The following is a 19,995-nucleotide window of genomic DNA, read 5'->3' on the forward strand; positions in this document are numbered from 1 at the left end:
AAAATCGATTCTGGTCTGAAAATAGCAGCTTGAGGCTCAAAGAGACCTTAATTAACTACACAAATCATCTGGTTTACAAATTTTGCAAAAGGATTGAGAGTATAAGATGCTGCAGCAATTTGGAAATCATTCTTTGGTTTCTTATTCCTTCTTGAGCATCAGATATTGTAAATTCATATTTTTTGTTTCACGAGACTTTATCTAAAGTTGTCCTTCATTTTATTGTTGAAGTAGCAATATTGTTATATTTACTACAATATTATTCATTCTTTAATTTAGCTTGAAGGAGAAGAAGGCTCTTGAATGGTGATCGACTTATGGTAGTGGATATCAACAAGAGCTCGGAAAAAAATTATGTATTAGTTCTGCATTTTTCCTTCTATTTTTAATGATTAAGGTCGTAACAATGATGTGAGTATTATATTATTTTATTTTTTATTTATTTTTTCATATGTTCTCTCTGTGATTCCTCTTTAGTTTGATTTTATATGAATTTCTTATTGTCGTAAGTGTATAATTTCTTTTGGTTCAAGATAGTAACTTATGATTTTTTTGAAAGTCTGCTAACTACTAACCAAAATTTTCCTCTATGGAATCAATTGTACATCTGCGTATTTATATAGAAGTGGCCAAGTCGGTGAATATTTTTTTTCTTTTTCTATTTTACGTACTTTTTCATGTAAGGAGAAACTTTCGAAAAATATTTAAAGAACCCTCACTTAGATACGTATATATTAAATATATACTATTAGATAAAAACATTAATACTTATATAAAAAGGATAAATTTTTTCTTCGAACTTTAACATTTTAAGAATCATGAAGAAAGATAATTGATTGAGAAATACGTATCAACTTTGACAATTATAAACCATTTATAAAAGCCCGGTCATTTGTATGCTTTTATGGACTACTTTTAACATGTAATATTTCTTGAAGCATGAAAATTGTCACCAAATTACTGAAAGTGCTTTATATTTTTGATTTAGCTAATTTAAGCAAATTATATTATCTATATATTATAACTATCTATTTTATCTATATTATATATAAAAAGTTATCGGTGTCTTTTGTCACCGCGCGGACAAATTTACTAGTTTGACATATAAAGTGGAATCACTAGTCCTCTGACTAATTTAAACATTTTATAAATTTAATTTGACAAATAGAAAGGCACCAGAGTCCCTCTCATGCTCGAATATAACCATAAAAGAGTAATGCAATAACTAACTAATCGTACAAAATTTATTCCATATGAAACCAGCAATCTTTTTTCACAATATATCTTCTGTTTAGCGGAGACGAGGAGGGAGTGTGCCATTGATGAAGGATGAGAACATGGTCAATGCACGGCCAGGCTGATAGCTTGGGACGAAATGCCCCGCTCCTCTAACCGTCACGAATGTCAAGTTCTGGTATTCTACTGCATAACCGCCAACCTGGAGATATATGAAGTAATTAATTCATATTCATACATGATATTCTGAAAATTAAAGGATATTGTAGAGTCCAAGATTGAAATAAATAATGACAACTTCGTTAATTACCTCGCCTTGGAAGAACCAGGGGTACCATGGCGTTTTGACTGGTGTTTTGATTTTGTCAATAGCATATCTACTTGTCGTTACAGACAAAATATGATCTACGTCTCCGCTGGGAAAAAAAGGAAGAAAAAGAGGGACTTGATCAGAAAATGTTATTGTTTCGGAATTGCTAAATTTTCAGTATTATTATTATAGTGACTGCTTCCAGCTTGCTTGATTTACTTACCTATATATCCAAACCCTAATGCCACTTTGCATGAGCTCTTGAATGATTGGAAGAACAGTATCTGGGGAGTCTTGCCAACTTACGCCACTGCACAAGTGAGAATTGAAGCAAGTGATCAAAATATACCAAAAATGAGATCAGCAATTTCAGTTTGAAGAATTAAAATGTTTTTAAAAGAATCACAGTATGTATTACCCGCAAGAATACCAGGAATGGGGTATATCTCTGACATTAAGTGCCTTTTGTACTTCAGCAGTGTTTAGGTAATTAAATACGTAATCAGCTGAACATGGATCAAATCCATCTATCTGTTATACACAAGAAAAAGTTACATTAAAAAGTTAATGAAGGAATGTAAATTAAATATACAGAGAAGAGTGCTTGTTGGAGCTTAGAATGCTGTCGCGCCTAGTCCTCTCAACCTGATTCTCACCTTAATTGGCGACACTTAAATTTTAAATCATTTAAATTAGCATAGACACCGGGAACGAATGAGCATTATTCAATTAGCCAGTGGAACTTACAGGATGGGCGAAATAGGCAGAGGAGTTGCACAGTTGGGAATATGTGTTATAATCGTATATATTGGCTTGAGATGAATCTGCTTGGGCTATGTACTCATAGCAAGCTTCTGAGTTAGACGCTTCTGCTGAGAAGTTGCAATTAGAGACAATTCCTCCATGGACTTCATCTGATATTAGTGCATGTGTCCAATAAAAGTCATATGTACCCCTACTCATTGCTTCATCATCGAGGCGGGCATTTCCAGTCTGAAAATCAAGGCATATGCAAATAAGATAATATTAGTGACTTAATATGTAATTATCATTTGAAAAATTAGCTAAATTAGCTTACAGCTATTCCTTGCAAGTTAATGACAAGGTTGGGTTCTGATTTCTTGTGGGATAAGATCAGCTGAGCAAGTTGAGGCACATAGTGACCAGCATAACTCTCTCCAATAATGTAGAAATCACGGTGTTTATATTCTGGGAATTTTTCCATCCAATTGACGAGAAAGGTGAAGCTATCCTTTTTAGTCTTTTCGTCTCCAGTAGTATAGTCCGATGATGTATTAGAATAAGAGAATCCAACACCAGCAGGTGATTCTAAAAAGAGGACATTTGCCGCTGCATAATTAAATTATAGTCAGTCATAAAAATGTCATTGTTATTTATGGGTTTCTGATTATTCTCTTGTAGTCATGATAGATTTTGCTGAAGACAGAGGTAATTAATTAAGTACCATTGTTCCAGGCAAAAGGGTTGAGCCACAAGGTTTTTCCGTCTTTATTGACGCGGAAGGGTCCAAGTTCCACCATCCCTCCATTCCCGAACGAGGAGCAACCAGGTCCTATCAAATTCAGAAAAAAGTACCCTTAGAATTGTGCTTTAACATACCATGACATTTCGATTTATGGCTGTACGATCTATCATTAGGGGTACAATGGCATGTACCTGTCCTTTTTAAAACATACTCAAAAGAAAATGCATATGGTTCTAAGATTAAGTTCTAAAGACAATTCTAGTAAAGATAATGTGATGTGTGTATATTTACCTCCATTTAGCCACAAAACAAGAGGCTTTGTAGTAGGTTCATGAGACGATTCCGCCAAGTAATAGAACAAGGCTCTACCAGCATTGGCATCAACAGTAACATATCCTGAATATTGATCAAAATTCACCCCACTTGGTTGCCCTGGCAATGCCGAGATCTTGTCATCTTCCTTTGATCCTACTTGTGGCACTACGAATTCTGACACTGATCTATGTTTCTCAGCAGGCGCTAAGCCCTGGTTAATAACACTTGTTTTTGCCCGTCGATACTTGAGAAATTCACGTAGAACATCTACTTCCCCTGCGTAACATTGTTGCGCAACTAGATAGCACAAAATTAGAAAAACACTTAAAACAGAGGAAACTTTCATTTTCTTGCTTCCCATGCAAAGAAACAAGAAATGGTTTGTGATAATTCAAGGATAACTCTTTTTATTATATAGAGTATGGAAAACATTGAGAATGTCGATCAGCTCTTTTTTCTTGTACTCAAATTGGACTAACATCTTCGTCCTTAGCGCTCTTTGGTTAAAACGTCATACGCTTTTTACAGCTATGACTTGTTTCTTAATAAGTTGTTTCAATCAGACAATCACTCGGGAAAAGAGATTAATTGAAGTACCCGTGCTATATATATACTAAATTTGCCCGCGCTTTGTGCAATCGTCTAAATTAAATTAATCCTTTAATTTTATTTTTTTGTAAATGAAAAGAAGTTCCAAAAAATTACTACTGATTTCCTTACGTCTATGAGAATTACATCATACTTTCCTTTCAGTCTTTATCTTCATGTTTGTCTTATGTTTTTTTCTGTATAATATGTAATATTGAATAGCTTTTCTTCGGCATAAGTGTGTTTATTTACAAATCAGTTTTTGCACTTAAAGTACTGCTTCTTAAACTTGTAACAATCTGAATTGACAAATACTGTACTGCTTTACATGAACTGCAAAATTATTAGTCCATAATTTAAACGTAAAGGCATCTATTAATGGAGTACATTCCTTCATTCTCTAGTATGAAGTTAAATTCAGAAATCTTCTAAAAAAAAAAAAAAGAAATGTGTGTCCTCTATTTTTCGCTTGTATGTAATAATCAAAACCAAGCTCGGAGTACATTAGAAAATGTGAAAAAAGAACCCAAAAATATGCAAAAGAAAACTGAGGAAAAGAAATAAAAAATACTTAGTTTGTATGTTGTGACTGTCAATTGACCTTTATTTTCTCAGGCAGCCTAAATCTTCTCCGTTACCATTGACACTGCCTATGGTGTTTCACACTTTCACCTGCCAAAGTTCCTAATTTTCCTTGAACTCTTGATTTATAAAATGTACTAGCTGGTAAGCTAGATATTTCATTTAGCATCGCGGATCACTTATGCAGTCTCTCACTAAAATCATGATAAAAGCATTGACAATCGATGCTTCCTTCTAATAACTCGTCTTAATATTGGGAAAATCACAAATTCTCCTGAAATTCAAATAGAAATATCAAACGTAAATATTATGATTGGAAGGTTTATTTTCAAAGTTTAAAAGAGATAAAGAAAAAATAAAAGCTGAGAAAGATCTGGTATGTGATTGGAATTTAATTTCTTGATGAATAGTACAAATACATAAACAAACAGATATGTGAAAGAATAGATTTTACTAGACAATGGCAAAATTTGGAGAAGAATACCAGACAGTGAAACTTTCACTCTGCACCGGACTTTGGATAGTTATTATGTGTACATCTCTATCACTCTCGACAAACTGTAAAGTTCGGAGAATAAGAAAGTAAGAGATATATGCTCTTCACTTTATACTACTAACAACCTAACTAATTAATGAAAAAAACAACTACTCTACAATATTAGGAGCGTACTTTCACAGACCTTTACATCCGCTTCCACCTGTTTGACTGTTTGAGTTTTTTCATTGGGTCTGTCATGGAATACAAATTGCTCAAGCAGTAGCAGATAACAACATTTTATGAATTATTATGATATATTTACTATCTTATTGTCCTCACCTTATCTTCCTGTTTGCTACTTCCCGAAGGAGTTAGCAGCGTCCTCCGCATTCCACCAGCGTGTCATTGATGGACATTTCACGGCCACTTTTGCATCACTTTCTATAGAATTTAATTAGTGCTAACAATGACATTAGTTAAAAATTGGTTCTCTTTGGGGAGAGTAGAGGCTATTACTTCATTACTCCCTCCGGATCAAAAAAAGTGTCCGCTTAACCTTTTTTTCTTTGGTCAAAAAAAGAGTCTACTTATTAAATTAAGAAACAATTTACCTTATCTTTCCAGATTTGCTCCTATTAAGTGTTATGTGATCAAATCACAATGCCTATATAATTAGAGATAATTTAGTCAATTACCATATTTTTTCTTGGAGCAGTAGCTTGGGGTGTACAAGAATAACGTGCTTCGACTTTTTTTTGATCCGGAGGTAGTATTATATTTGTAAATGGTGAAACGGACTTGTGAACAACATTGATGGGTTCATGTAATGGAATAGTTAATGTAAAAACCGTTTGGAAGAGTAATGACTTTTCATCTTTTATCTTTCAAAGTAATGCCTTTAGAAAAACGTTTTGAAAAGTAATGACTTTTCATCTGAATAATTATGTAGGTAATTTTAGGCTTTTTAAATTAAGATAAAGAGGAAAATAATGAGGAAAAAGTTAAAAAAAAAAAAAGAGAAAAAAGAATAAAATGGGTTGCTTGACCGAAGAGAGGTGCCACATCACTTTTTTTTTGCCTTGCTTTTGGCTTTCATAAAAAGAAAAAGTGAAGGAGAGTATTATGCTGATGATATATGGAGTATAACTTAAAACTCAATAACGATTATTAATAGTACTCCACTATATACTTTTAGAGCCCGTTTGGCTTAGCTTAAAAAAAGTGGCTTATAATAAGCCTTTGATCAAAAAACAAAGATAAGCCAAAAAAAAAATAAGTTGGGCCACCCCAATTTTTTTTTTTTGGCTTATTCTAAGCACTTTTTTAGTTGCGAATTGCCCTTCTTTTGGGGTGGTCTTTAAATTTTGCCCCTTATATTTGTAATCTTTAAATTTGCCCTTCGGCTAAAACCCATGAGTTCCAGGTTCGAACCTCACTCAGTCAAAATTTTTTAAAAAATTCGCAAGGTAGAGTTTAAATTTCGCTATGCCCCCACCGGCAGAATTTTAGTTATGTTTAACCAAAAGTCTGCCGATGGGGCAGACTTTGCCTTGAGGCATATGTTTTTTTATATTTTTTACTTTTTCAAGGTAAACCTTTAGTTATGCCTTAACTAAAAGTGTGCCTCATAAGACATAACTAAAAGTATGCCCCATAAGGCATAACTTTTTCTTAAGGAATAATTAAAGTTATGCCGGACCCGGCATAACTATAAATTCCGCCTATAAAGCAAAGTTTATGCCTTAAGGAAAAGTTCACTAAAGGGAGTATACTTTTAGTTATGCCTTAACTAAAAGTTCGCCCATACAAGATAACTAAAAGTATGCCCCGTAAGGCGAACTTTTTCCTTAAGGCATAACTAAAAGTTTGTCTTATAAGCGCAAAGTCTATGTCTTAAGGAAAGTTATGCCTTAGCGGGGCATACTTTTAGTTGTGTCTTAACTAAAAGTGCATATAAATGAAGGGGCATATTTAGAAAAAACTTTTAATTAAGGCTTAACTAAAAGTCTGCCCATAAGTATGCCGGACCCAGTATACACTTGTTAAGGAATAACCAAAATTATGCCGGACCCGACATATTTATGCCAAGTCTGCCCATAAGGCATGAGTATGCCGGATCCGGCATAACTTTGGTTATTTCTTAACAAGTATATGTCGGGTCTGGCATACACGCGACCCAAACCTTGCCTTGCGATTTTTTTTTAATTTATGCTTGAGCGGGGGTTCGAACCTAGAACCTCATGATTTCAATAAGCTGTGGTTCAATGTAAGAGCAAAAATTAAAGAAGCATAGAATAGGAGGTAAAATTTAAAGACCACAACTATGAGGGGCAAAATTTAAAGACCACCCCAAAAGAAGGGCAATCCGCGCAAAAAAATGTTTTTAGCTTATAAGCTAGTTTGCCAAACACCTAAAAAATCAAAAAACAGCTTATAAGCTGGTTTGACCACTTATAAGCCAATCCAAATGGGCTCTTAGTTCTCCCTTGGTGCGACACGTTTAATTACTCCATTTCTTTTATTAGGCTAATTGACTTTATTTTGTCTTTTAAAAGGTGACTTATAGTAAGAACTTCATATCCTTTATACACTCAGGGGGTGGTTTGGTTTACCGCATGATAAAACATACTTACAGTTCAAATTCTATATAATTAATACAATGTTTGGTTGATTGTACAAGAAAAAAATTAACATAGCTTTTGTTTGGCCTTGTTAAACTCTGTATTGGCTAATGCCTATAATATTGAAGTTATATGAGGATCTATATATTAGCATTACATTGATAGAGTCACTATTAAAGACAAAAAAGATCTTAAAATAAACAATTTCAAAATAACGATCCCTCCATCGTATTTTCTGCATATCTGATTGTTCAATAAACCAAACGACATAATAAAATACATATAAGTGAAAGGACGATTTTTTATTCATGTATAATGCGGCACTTTTGTCTGTTTGATTGGGAAAATGGGTGAAAAATACTTTGACCAAAAAAAAAAAAAAAAAATTATCAAGTTCTAAAATTGTGTTTGTTGATAGTTTTGTCAAAAAATAAAGTTACCCTTCCTTAAAAAACTTTGAATTTGTTTTTCTCAAGTTCTTGAAAAAAAAGATTTGAACAAGAAGAGCAAACAATTGTTCCTGTTTATTTACAGTAAAATAACGGTATTTGGAAAGACCTGTTTATTTATAGGAATAAAATAACGGTTCATTAATTTTGCACTTTCCTTTTTTTTTTTTTTCAACTTTCCCCAAAATAAATCGCGCGCTTCTGAATATCTTTAGCGCGACTTTCTTTACCAAAATAAATCGCGCGCTTCTGAAATTTTTGAGAAACACATTCAGATCTTTTTATAATGAGGTTCCTATTGTTATCTATTGAGAAAGTTGTGTTTAACTTTTATCCATTTTTGTTGAGGTAAGGATTAGGGTTTGTAAACGATTTTAATAAGTTACAGTTTTATAAAATTTGTAAGAGTAATGTTTCTTTAGATGCTGATCTTAGCGTTGTCATTATAATTGCCTAGGCTTGACATTTTGTCTTGGTAATTGTTTATTTACTTCACTTATTTATTTTCAGGGTCTTTGCTCATCTCACTTATATTATGCCATTTTGCTGGTATGTTACATCTGCCGTTCATTTGCTATGCTTCTTATTTAGCTGCGTGTTTCCTGATAGTTTCAGACAGATATCTTTAAGTATCTTGTTTTCATTTTTGTTACTTTTTTTGGTTATATGGAGTATAGATTGTTAGCATCCCACTTGCTTCTTTTGCAAATAATTTCTATGTTGAATTCGAGCTTAAGAATATGAAGGGTTGACGAATTTGTTCTAGTCTTTATTCATAGTGCATAACATTTTCAAGAGTCAACTTAAGTTGTGACTTGTGCTTACCATTTTGACTAAGACTTGTCCTTCTATACGTTCTTCTTCATCTTGTTTGGGGGAAAAAGAAAACAAAAAGAAGAAAAAACTCAAGATTAATGGGTAGACTATTTAGCATTTTTAGCAACAGTAGGATGTAGGGTCGCATATTCAAGTAGCGCAGTCCCTGTGATTCCTTTTTTGGCAACTTACATACTTTTTGTTTTGCCAAGACAGCATTTCAACTTCATATCTCATAGAATCCATATTGCATATGGACTCTTGTTTGCATCTTCCATGTTGTATGTTTTTACTTTTGTCTATTGCTGCCGTGAAATCGCGTGGAAGATTTTCTTTTCCTTATTCATTTCCTTCTACTTCATATCGTGTGATTTATGCTTGTGCTGCAAAACTTGAACCTATTCGCTAGAGGAATATTCACAAACTCATCTTCTCTGTGTTACTTTTCTTTTTCAGAGTACAAAGTGATGAGTGGTCCAGGGTAGGAGGAAGGAAAGGGGAGCTTTGGCTGGAAATTTAACTGTTTATGATAAAGCAACGAAACTAGGCATTTGGAACTACATCTATCAAAGTGTATTGTTTTAAACTAACGAGAAAGACACATAGTCAAATACTCCATAATTTATACTATGTCTCATTGTTTGCAGAAGAACATAATTGGGTTGTAGTTCTACAAAATTAACGTTCCTTATGAAATCAGCTTTCCTTTTCTTTTTCCCCTTCAATAACCTTTTCTTCTGTTTAGTGTAGATGAGGAGGGAGTGTGCCATTGATGAAGGATGAGAACATGGTCAATGCACGGCCAGGTTGATAGCTTGGAACCAAATGTCCTGATCCTCTTACCGTCACGAATGTCAAGTTCTGGTATTCCACTGCATAACCACCAACCTTGAAAGAAAAGTATTATATGAAATAATTAGTCCATATACATACATGATATTCTGGAAAGAGAGATTGTACATAGTATTGAAGAATAATGACAACTTTGTTACCTCGCCTTGGAAGAACCAAGGGTACCATGGTGTTTTGACTGGTGTTTTTATTTTGTCTATCGCATATCTACTTGTCGTTACAGATAACTTATGATCTATGTCTCCGCTGGAATTGTTAGAGAAAAAAAAAGGCTTGAGAAAATGTTATTGTTTCGAAATCACTAAAATTTCTGAATTGTTTTTTATGATTGCTTTCTTGCTTGATTTACTTACCTATAAATCCAAACCCTAATGCCACTTTGCATGAGCTCTTGAAAGATTGGTAGAACTGTATGGGGGGAATCCTGCCAAGAGCCGAATATGAAACCACTGCACAAGTGAGAAATGAAGAAAGTGAAATTAACCCCAAAAAAGTAATCAGCCTTAAGAATGATAATGTTTTAGGAAACTCAATGTATTACTTGCAAGAATCCCAGGAATGGGGTATATCTTTGACATTAAGGGCCTTTTGTACTTCAGCACTGTTTAGGTAATTGTCTACGTAATCAGCTGAGCATGAATCAAATCCATCTATCTGTTGTAGACAAAAGAAAATGATGCCATCACAATTTAATAGAAGGCATGTAAAATCTACAGAGAGGTGTGTTTGTTGGGGCGTAGAATGCTGTTGCGCATGGTCTTCATTTTTCTCACCATGATCCTCACCTTATTTTAGGCACTTAAAATTTTTAAATTATATAAGTTGGTTTAAAATTGGGTGTCAATAATGAATGAGCAGTTAGCCAGTGGAACTTACAGGAAGGGAAGTATAGGCAGAGGAGTTGCACAGTTGGGCATATGTGTTATAAGCATAGATATTCCCTTGAGATGAATCTGCTTGCTTTATGTACTCATTACAAGCTTCTGAGGTTGTCTCTGCCGAGAAGTTGCAATTCAAGACAATTCCTTGATGAACTTCATCTGATATTAGTGCATGTGTCCAATAAAATTCGTATGTACCCCTACTCATTGCTTCATCGTCGATGATGCCATTTCCAGTCTGAAAACCATGCCGTATGCAAGTAATATGTAGGCATGATATAACTTAGTGACTTTATCAGGAGAAAAAGAATTTAGTGATCATTTGAAGCTTAGCTTACAGCTATTCCTTGCAAGTTAATGACAAGGGTTGGTTCTCTTTTCTTGTAGGATAAGATCAGCTGAGCAAGTTGAGGCACATAATGGCCAGCATAACTCTCTCCAGTAATGTAGAAATCTCGGTGTTTATATTCTGGGAATCTTTCCATCCAATTGATGAGAAAGGTAAAACTGTCTTGTCTGGTCTTTTCATCTCCAGTAGTATAATCTGATGATGTATTAGAATAAGAGAATCCAACACCAGCAGGTGATTCTAAAAAGATGATGTTTGCCACTGCATTAAATTCACAAAATTGTTGTTACGGGTTTCTGATTACTCTCAATTGTGATGACAGATTGCAGAAGAGAGAGGTATATAAGAACCATTGTTCCAGGCAAAAGGGTTGAGCCACAAGGTTTTTCCATCTTTATTGACGCGGAATGGTCCAAGTTCCATCATCGCTCCAGCCCCCAATGAAGAGCAACCAGGTCCTGTATATTCAGTACGTACAAAACAACAAAGAAACATGATAAGTGCGCCAACATAGTTTCACTAGAATGAATAGCACAATAAAGGGACGAAAGTGATTAAATTAAACTCTTCATAGTTTTGCATGAAATTAGTGTTAGAAAAAACATTCTTCCTCTTGGCAAATGGGGTAACGTGGTGATTATTGATCTGCTGACCAAGTCAGCTCACTTCCTGCCGATCAGTATGACTTACTCTACAGGCAAGCTACCCCGGTATGGTGTGTGTGTTGTATTTACCTCCATTTAGCCACAAAATAAGAGGCTTGGTAGAAGGATCTCGAGTTGATTCAGTGAAGTAATAGAACAAGGCTCTACCAGCATCAGCATCAACAGTAACATATCCTGAATATTGTTGAAAATTCACCCCACTGGGTTGCCCTGGCAATGCTGAGATCTTGTCATCTTCCTTTGATCCTACCTGTGGCACGAATGCTGATCTCTGTTTCTCAGCAGCCGCTAGGCCATTGTTAATACTTGTGTGCAAGGGATTTGCGCGTCGAGCCTTGAGAAAATCCCTTATAACATCTGCTTCTCCTGCGTAACATTTTTGGATACTCAGGCAGCACAAAATTAGAGAAAGACTTAACGGTAAAACAGAGGTAACTTTCATTTTCTCTCTTTCCTTGCAGGAAATAAGAAATGTTAGATGACAACTCAACGGTAAATCTTCTTAATTATTTATAGAATAGAATATGCAAAACGTTGAAAATGTCGTCACATTTTTTTATTTTTATTGTATTCAAAATGGGATTGATGCCGGTGTATTGACATCTTTGTTCTTTGCGTTCATCTACTAAAGAAAAGGTTAATAGTACACATAACAGTAGCTATGACTTGTTTATCACTGGGGGCAGGAGATTATGTAGTACTTAGTATACATTAAGGAAATTGTTGCCTTAAATTTATGCATTTGTCTTCTAAAAGGCAACTTCCAAGGTAAGAATTTTCTATCTTTAATTCACTCAGCAGTCGGCCACGTGATAAAAAGTAATCACCTATAATATATAAGTAATACTCCTTCCGTACCAACCTATGGAACTTATTTTCTCTACTTTTATTACATAAGTCATTTTTATCGTTTTTTAGGAACTTGTTTTTCCTAGAGAAAATATCTTCCAAAGCATTTTGAGCAATCAAACATGAGAAAATTTTAAAATATTTTTGGATTAAGTCTATAAATGTAAAGAGAATTGAGACACCCTAGATTATCTCTCCCAAATTTGACCCATATGTTGAGAGATTGGCATAAGCTGATTGTAGTGCCAAACAAGTAGCTAATTAATCAAGGTGAAGCTAGCCTCCCGTTAATATATATGTTGAGCCAAATGTATTTAGCATTCGTCTACAGATCCAAACACTAAAGCCAATGTAGTTGAGTTGAGCCTCCCTTAATTGTAATTAAGGGACTGGCCATGAGCAATTTAATATAGTTGGTAATGCTGTTCCTGAATCCTGGTGTGCTCTTCCAGTTTAATTGATACAAGTGGCTGTTGCCTGTTGGGACATGATACCAAATTACCATACTATATGAACTCGTGCCAGAATTTAGTCTATTGCGTATGAATTCAATATGTATGTTGAATTCTTGCTGGATTGCGCCAGATATGTGGACATGAATTTAGAGGTCTGGTAATTGGGAAATGACAAGCTTTGATTTGAGGAGTAAATGGGCGGGTTTGGTCAAAGTTGGTGTTAGAGTCCATATCGGTGGATGAGGAAAAATTCGTCTCTCTATATGATATTGGGCAATCCTCACATCATGAACTAACTTGGGGATTGAATTTGAGCCAAAATTCATTTCTTAATCCTTTTGAACATATCAAAAGAAGTCAAATCAATGATCAGATAATAACTTAATCCGTTCAATAACGGGGTGATAACCAACCTCCCCTCCTTTTTACTTTACTTTTTGGAGAAAAAAAAAGTTCATGTTTTTTCTTAAATTCTTCTAAGTTCATATAATTTGTCAATCTCTAAATTCGATTTTGTATGTTTGCTTGCATTTGATTCGTCGGGTTACATTACCTGGACTCAATAGTGAGATGAGGCATTTCAAGGTTAACCCATTGAGTTGAGTCCACAAGTAGTCATAACTATAACCGATTTAAACTTGGATGAATTATTTAAAAAAGGGGCTGATTAGAGCGCCTCTAAAGCTTAATTAACCTATAGTTTTGAAGCAAAAGTACTTCACGATTTTTCATACTCATCTTCTTCTCCTTATCCATAATGAAAACATAAAAATAAAAACTCAATAACGAAAACAAGCATTTGATTAATAAAATATGTCCCCAGTTATTCGGATGAGTGGAAATGCACTTCCAATGTGGCCAATCCAAATGCTAAAATCCTAAAAATGATTGGCTAAGAACATATTCAACAAAGTAAAAGCTCGACGTGGTTGAAATTGTGGAACTTGGTGCCCTGCTCCCCTTACTGTTGCGAAAGCTAATCCATCATACACCACCATATAGCCACCAACCTTTATATAAAATACCTTTAGATAAATTAAAATACAAAAAAGGAAATAGTAAGATTTTTTTTTTTCACCCCGAAAATATAAAGTTGTAAAAGAATTAAGATTCGAAGAACTTACTTCTTTTGTATCGTCGTACCAGGGGTGCCATGGTTTGATCACCTTAAGGTTCATAGCACTAATGCTATAGCGAGTTGAAGTCACTGAAACAACTGCATCCACATCTCCACTGTTTCCAGACATAATAAATCAATTAATAATCTACTTGTTCTTTATTGGAAACAAATAAATATCTAAGCTATGGCCATCTTCAATTTACCTGAATAGAAGTATCCGAAGACCAGATGCCATAAGCCTCCTGTATATTGGGAACATACTTGATGGACTATCCTTCCAATTCAGATCAATTCTAATATACAATGAAAAAGAAAATCATATATCATGTCCTATAACAAATGTTTTAACTAGGGTGGTAAAATTAGCCCATAAAAATATTATTCGCGCAATCCGTTCAAATTTGGACGGGTTATTGACCCGCTAATTTTTTGACTTAGCCCATTTTGACCTATTTGATTTAGCATTTTTGAAAATTGGGTTGATATGTAGCTCAAATTGATCCCTGAGAAACCTTATCAAAATACTACTAAAAAGATACCTTTTTTCGTTTGATATGTTACATATAACAATAATAAATAAATAAATCTTATTAGGTACTTAAATAAATTATTTAAAAAAAAAAAAATTAAAAGTTAGTAAGAATTAAGTGGATTGGACTATGGCCCATTGTCTAAGCCCATTTGAGCCCAATCAACATTTGATCCATCCATTTATTTAACTCAGACCCACTCAAATTCAGTCCAATCAACCCATTTGACAACCTAGTTTTAACTTATATACACCGTGTAAGTAATATGTATACTATTAGGTGCCGTTTGGCCATAAAAATTATTCACTTTTTTCCGATTTTTTTTTTTTTTTTCACTTTTTCACTTTTGGGCGTTTGGCCATAAATATTCCGAATACAACTTGAAGTTGTATTCCGGAATACCAAAAACTCAAAAAACTTATTTTTCAAAAAAAAAATTCACTTTTTTCACTTTTTTACAACTACATTTCATCAAAAACTAAAATTTCAAAAACTATGGCCAACTCCAACTCCAACTCCAACTCTAACTCCAACTTCAAAAATTCCAAAAAAAGTGAATTATCTATGGCCAAACGCCTACTTAGTGTAATTTGACATAGACAAAACCAGAATTAAGTTTATGGTTTAAACCATTAATGTTTATAACATTGCACTACAACAAAGAAGACATTTGCCAACAAAAATATTTTTGTTGCCATAGATAGACTATTGTTGCAAAAAGTACTTTTGGCAACAACATTTTTTTTGTTGTTGCACAAACTTTTCCCATCAGCAGTTAACCAAAAGTACTTTTTGCAACAACAGTCAATACTATGGTAACAAAATTAAATTGTTTGGCAACAAAAAAAAGTTTATTTTTGAAAGATTCATCATATATGCCAACAATAAAACTAAGTTATTGCCAAATATTGAATTTTGCCAACTATATTATTTTTGTTGTCAAAATAGCTGTTGTCATTTTTGTTCTTTCTTGTAGTGAACTCATTGTATTTTAAAAATTAAGAGTTAAAATATTAATTTAAAGGAAAACTATAAGTGATCATATGTCCATTAAACCTAGAATTGGTAGCCTGAAAGTAAGGCACAAGTACCTACTACAACACGTTAAATTACACTAATATGTATTGTAACACTTGTATATACAAGTTAAATCAAATACATAATATTTACTTGGGTAATTGATTTTTACCTGCAAGCACCCCAAGGATAAGGAAGGTTAGTGAGGTTGGCATGCAAGGCTTTCTGAACATGAGGAAGATTGAGATAATTACTAACATAACGTTCTCCGCAAGGATCATATCCATTTTTCTTCAATGCTACTCTTGATGATGATGCATTGGAACAGACGGGGGCATAGATGTTGTAAGGGTCTATGTTTCCTAACTCAGTTGAGGCTGTGATTAGAAATTCTTCGCATGTTTTGATCTCTGTTTCGCTTTTCCTTTTGGTTTCGCAGTGTTGTTGGATACCTAGATGAGTCTCGTCTGAGATTAGTGCATGGCTCCATACATAATCGAATAGCCCTTTAGCGTCTGTTTCTTCATTCATTATACCATTTCCTATCTGCAATGTGTTTTTTCAAATTAATTGATTGGTTTTGAAAGAAATAATAACGCATGGTTTTACTGCTTGTTCTCCTTGTTTTACAATATAATGAACAAATAATTGACCATTTTGTGTCGACATGCCGTGAAATTGGACATCCCTCTAGAGGCACAAGTCAACGGTGAAGCTACATGATCATTAGGGGTTAAATTGAACTTCTTTCATCAGAAAACTCTATATACTCTGTATATATAGGCAAAATTATTTGCTTATATATATACATACACACACAATACATATATAATGGTGACTCAAAATTTATTTGATTGTCGGGTTAAAATCCTAAATTCGCACTCAATTGTAAAAGAGAATTCTTGTTTAAAAAAATTTCACATTAGGCTCAAAATTTATTTGATTGTATAGTTTGAGGTGGTGTTTCATAATCTCTTGGCTAATTCGAACCCATAATAAATTTTTTGTAAAGAGAATTCTTGTTAAAAATAAAAAAATCAATTTTGCCACTGGCATGCATGTGTTAGCATTGTATAGTTTGAGGTGGTGTTTCATAGTTCTTGGCTATAGTATCTTGTGAACCCATCGAGCGTAGTCACTAGGCATACAAGTTAGATACTATATGATAACAGAGAATTATTAAATAAAATAATAGGTCAAGAATTAAATGAAATATATTACCATGACTCCTTTGAATTCGATCTTGAAGTTTGTGGTGGGTAGCTTGTTCCTCTTGACAATGATGTCTGCTAACTCTGGAACGTAGAATCCTGTGATCCAGCAGTCACACCAATATTAGCTGTCTAGTAATTGAAGATGACTTTTAGCTGATGTGAAATTGGAAAATGCCAATATAGCCAAAATTTTCAATCAAAATGGCTATTTCGGCTTTGAGCAGAGACTGAAGAGGACATAATTTGTAATCAATTATCATGAATAGTCAGACAAATATATGCACTAGCTCTCTCTGATAAAGTGGTCCTTAATTCTAACAAATTTAACATATTATTTGACAGAACCCTATCATGGGCTCTCACTACTAGAAGGATAATCCAACAATATATATTTTCTTTTTATTTCCTAATACTATTATAGATACGTACACTACCTGCATAGCTTTCTCCCATGATGTAGAAATCCCTGCCTTTGTAATGTGGAAACTTCTTGAACCAATTCACTAGAAACCTATATGCATCTTCAGCTGTCACCCAATAAAATATACTTTAAAGAAAAGAGAATAAATAACTGAAATCATATACTGCATAATAATTTAATATGATCCAATAGTTTTTAAGTCATGATTTCGTAAAACTATTAAAAGCTATTTAAGAGTGAAAAATTCATGATTTACCCTGTCAAATTAATTACTATATAACAAAATCAGATTCAAACTGACAAGTACTATTTGTGTAAATTAATTAATTAAGTAGGGGGAGATTAATTAGCGTTGGGTGTGTACCAGTCCTCTTGTCGCCTGAGAGTGCATAATCGGAGGTAGTGTTGGAATAGGAGAAGCCAACCCCTGCTGGTGACTCCAGGAACATTACATTTGCAACTGTGTCATCATTACATAATGTAAACAATGGTCACAATAATATCTTAAATATCGATGTATATACCTTATATACCTTATATTTATGTTCACTATACATAAATGTATGTAACTTAAATTTTGTAAGCAACACACCTTTACATTATAGCTAGTGCCAAGGCGTGGCAACATCTCATATTACTGGAGTAGTAATTTAAAAGTAGGTTAAGAACAGTTTAGTAATTAATGCAATAAAAGTAGTACCTTTGTTCCAAGCAAATCTTCTGGAATAAAGAGTTTTACCATCAGGCTTTACACCAAAAGGCCCAAGTTCTAGCAGCGCCCCATATCCTAATGATGAACATCCTGGACCTGCATGCACCAATCATGTTATTCTTCGTCATCCAATTATACCCACAGAAAATGACAACTCTTATCTTCATAAATCATAGACAGACCAAGAAATTTGAAACTTCCGTTCTTTCTCTTTTACTTTAAAAAAGAACAAAGAGAAACAAAAGAATTGAACAAAGTGAATAAAGCGACCAATAATTATTTTCAACTTTTGCGTCCCCACTTATTAATTCCATCTGTCTTCTATGAACCACTTCTTACAAATGAGTGGAAATGTTTCCTCGGACCATTAATGCCTTTTGGAAAATTAAATTGTCATATATTCTCCTCCGTCAACGATAAATGATTTTCTAACTTTACAAATTTAGTTGAAAATGTGTAATTTTTTTGGAAAAGATATATTCTAAACGATTGATTTTCTATATTAGTTGAAAATGTGTAATTTTTTAAAAGAACTAATTGAATATTAATTTCTTTCTTCAATTTACCCTTCTCCAATGAATAATCTAATCAAATTTCTAAAGAGAAAATGGCTAAAGCCCCCAACATATTATCATTTTATCAACTATATACCTATTCTATACGGAGGTCTTATTACCCTCCTTGACATTTTATTTTAAAATATTGTAACCCTTAGGCACTGACCATAGTACCTTCATGTAGAATACGTGTATAGTTGGTGGGGCGGGAGGGGGGGGGATGGGAATTCACTACTTCTTAATTAATATTGAAGACAGAGAAAGGATAATTTGGTCAAACAATTCTCTGAATGAATGTTATTTTTCTTAATCAGTGCACTAACTTCTTACTAAAGACTTAGTGAGTATCACTATTAAGAAAATATCATATATGAACTTGACAAAATATTATTAATATTTGAATTTGACTTCTATAAACTTATAGTGTAGAAGAACAATTAAATTATGGAGTCACATAAAAGATAACTACATAATCGTCCATAAAAATAGATTAGTCAGCTGAAAAATAAGGCAGATCACCTAGTAAAACAGATTAAAATATATTGATAGTATAAAAAAAATTACAACTCTATCTATAAGTTAAATCCTACCTACTAGTACTCAAATTTGATGCAACAGATATATGTGCACACCTCAGAAATGGAAACATTAAAAGAAAGTAGGAATAAAACAGAGAAGAACTAGGAGTACTGAATTAAATTAGGTGCATGATGACAATAATATTAAGAAGATATACAAGTAAATAAAACAGAGATATGGGAGATACAATCAATACATCACCTCCATTTAGCCAAAGAATAAGTGGTTCTGAAGAAGCATTTCCAGACGCAGATTCAGCAAAGTAATAGAAAAGGCTTCTCCCATTCTTTTCATCAACATTAACATAACCTGCATACTGCTTAAACTTCACATTTGATGTTGGTTGCCCTGGAAGACCCCCTTTAATCAAATCATCCTCCATATTTCCAACATGTTGTTGTTCTTCAACAGAATCAAATACCAAGTTTTCTGTCGACCATGTCTCATCCTCAGAATTAGTTGTCCGAGAACGCATTTTGGAACGACGCCACGACATTAACGTACGTGCTTGATTATCCATTTGGAAGCCATGGACAATTATGCCATGAAAAATTAACGGTACAAGAAAAAAGAAGTTCAACTTTGTGGGGAGCAAGTATTTTTGTTGCTTCTCCATTATTAGTGTTTACTGTATTTAGTGACACTACGGTTAAATATATAGAGAGAGCTATTCGGACAATAATATATGATTTGAGGTTAAGTTTGTCTTTTCGGCAGAAACCATTTTATCAAGAAGGATAATCATACCTTATCTTTAATTCAATTATTCACGATTCCCTTCATTGCAGGCTCATATGTAAACAGCTTACTGTTGCAATTCAAACAAAAATACCAGCACTTACGTCATCACGCCAACTCAGCATCCAATATCAGCGGCATCAAACTTGCATTCTGCATCAACTTTTATCGATTG

At 33.7% G+C, this 19,995-nt stretch overlaps 3 protein-coding genes and 1 long non-coding RNA gene across 4 annotated transcripts; all 4 read right to left on the bottom strand.

Annotated features, from left to right (window-relative positions):
- Window positions 1-1,204: 1,204 nt before the first annotated feature.
- On the bottom strand, window positions 1,205-4,451 carry LOC132064918 (serine carboxypeptidase 1-like). The gene is made up of 8 exons (XM_059458092.1): window positions 3,324-4,451; window positions 3,012-3,119; window positions 2,625-2,896; window positions 2,294-2,539; window positions 1,965-2,077; window positions 1,770-1,856; window positions 1,547-1,652; window positions 1,205-1,438 (listed from the first exon to the last, which is right to left on the bottom strand). Exons 1-8 carry the CDS (start codon window positions 3,706-3,708, stop codon window positions 1,292-1,294), a joined length of 1,464 nt encoding a protein of 487 aa, XP_059314075.1. The 5' UTR covers window positions 3,709-4,451; the 3' UTR covers window positions 1,205-1,291.
- Window positions 4,452-4,490: 39 nt separating this feature from the next.
- Window positions 4,491-5,497, bottom strand: LOC132064921 (uncharacterized). The gene is made up of 4 exons (XR_009416666.1): window positions 5,335-5,497; window positions 5,198-5,246; window positions 5,002-5,075; window positions 4,491-4,791 (listed from the first exon to the last, which is right to left on the bottom strand). It is a non-coding gene; the product is annotated as an uncharacterized LOC132064921 (long non-coding RNA).
- A 3,987-nt stretch (window positions 5,498-9,484) lies between these two features.
- Window positions 9,485-19,768, bottom strand: LOC132062200 (uncharacterized). The gene is made up of 17 exons (XM_059454820.1): window positions 19,284-19,768; window positions 17,935-18,042; window positions 17,599-17,694; window positions 17,248-17,340; window positions 16,821-16,909; window positions 15,772-16,145; window positions 14,256-14,345; window positions 14,057-14,165; window positions 13,858-13,957; window positions 11,698-11,994; window positions 11,314-11,421; window positions 10,953-11,224; window positions 10,610-10,852; window positions 10,275-10,387; window positions 10,087-10,182; window positions 9,874-9,979; window positions 9,485-9,769 (listed from the first exon to the last, which is right to left on the bottom strand). Exons 1-17 carry the CDS (start codon window positions 19,696-19,698, stop codon window positions 9,623-9,625), a joined length of 2,856 nt encoding a protein of 951 aa, XP_059310803.1. The 5' UTR covers window positions 19,699-19,768; the 3' UTR covers window positions 9,485-9,622.
- LOC132064920 (putative serine carboxypeptidase-like 23) lies at window positions 13,716-14,412 on the bottom strand. Its single transcript, XM_059458095.1, has 3 exons — window positions 14,256-14,412; window positions 14,057-14,165; window positions 13,716-13,942 (listed from the first exon to the last, which is right to left on the bottom strand). The coding sequence occupies exons 1-3, from the start codon at window positions 14,309-14,311 to the stop codon at window positions 13,811-13,813; spliced, it is 297 nt and encodes a 98-aa protein (XP_059314078.1). The 5' UTR covers window positions 14,312-14,412; the 3' UTR covers window positions 13,716-13,810.
- Window positions 19,769-19,995: the final 227 nt, after the last annotated feature.

This window comes from Lycium ferocissimum, chromosome 7 (assembly GCF_029784015.1).
Source record: "Lycium ferocissimum isolate CSIRO_LF1 chromosome 7, AGI_CSIRO_Lferr_CH_V1, whole genome shotgun sequence".
Classification (NCBI taxonomy): Eukaryota; Viridiplantae; Streptophyta; class Magnoliopsida; order Solanales; family Solanaceae; genus Lycium; species Lycium ferocissimum.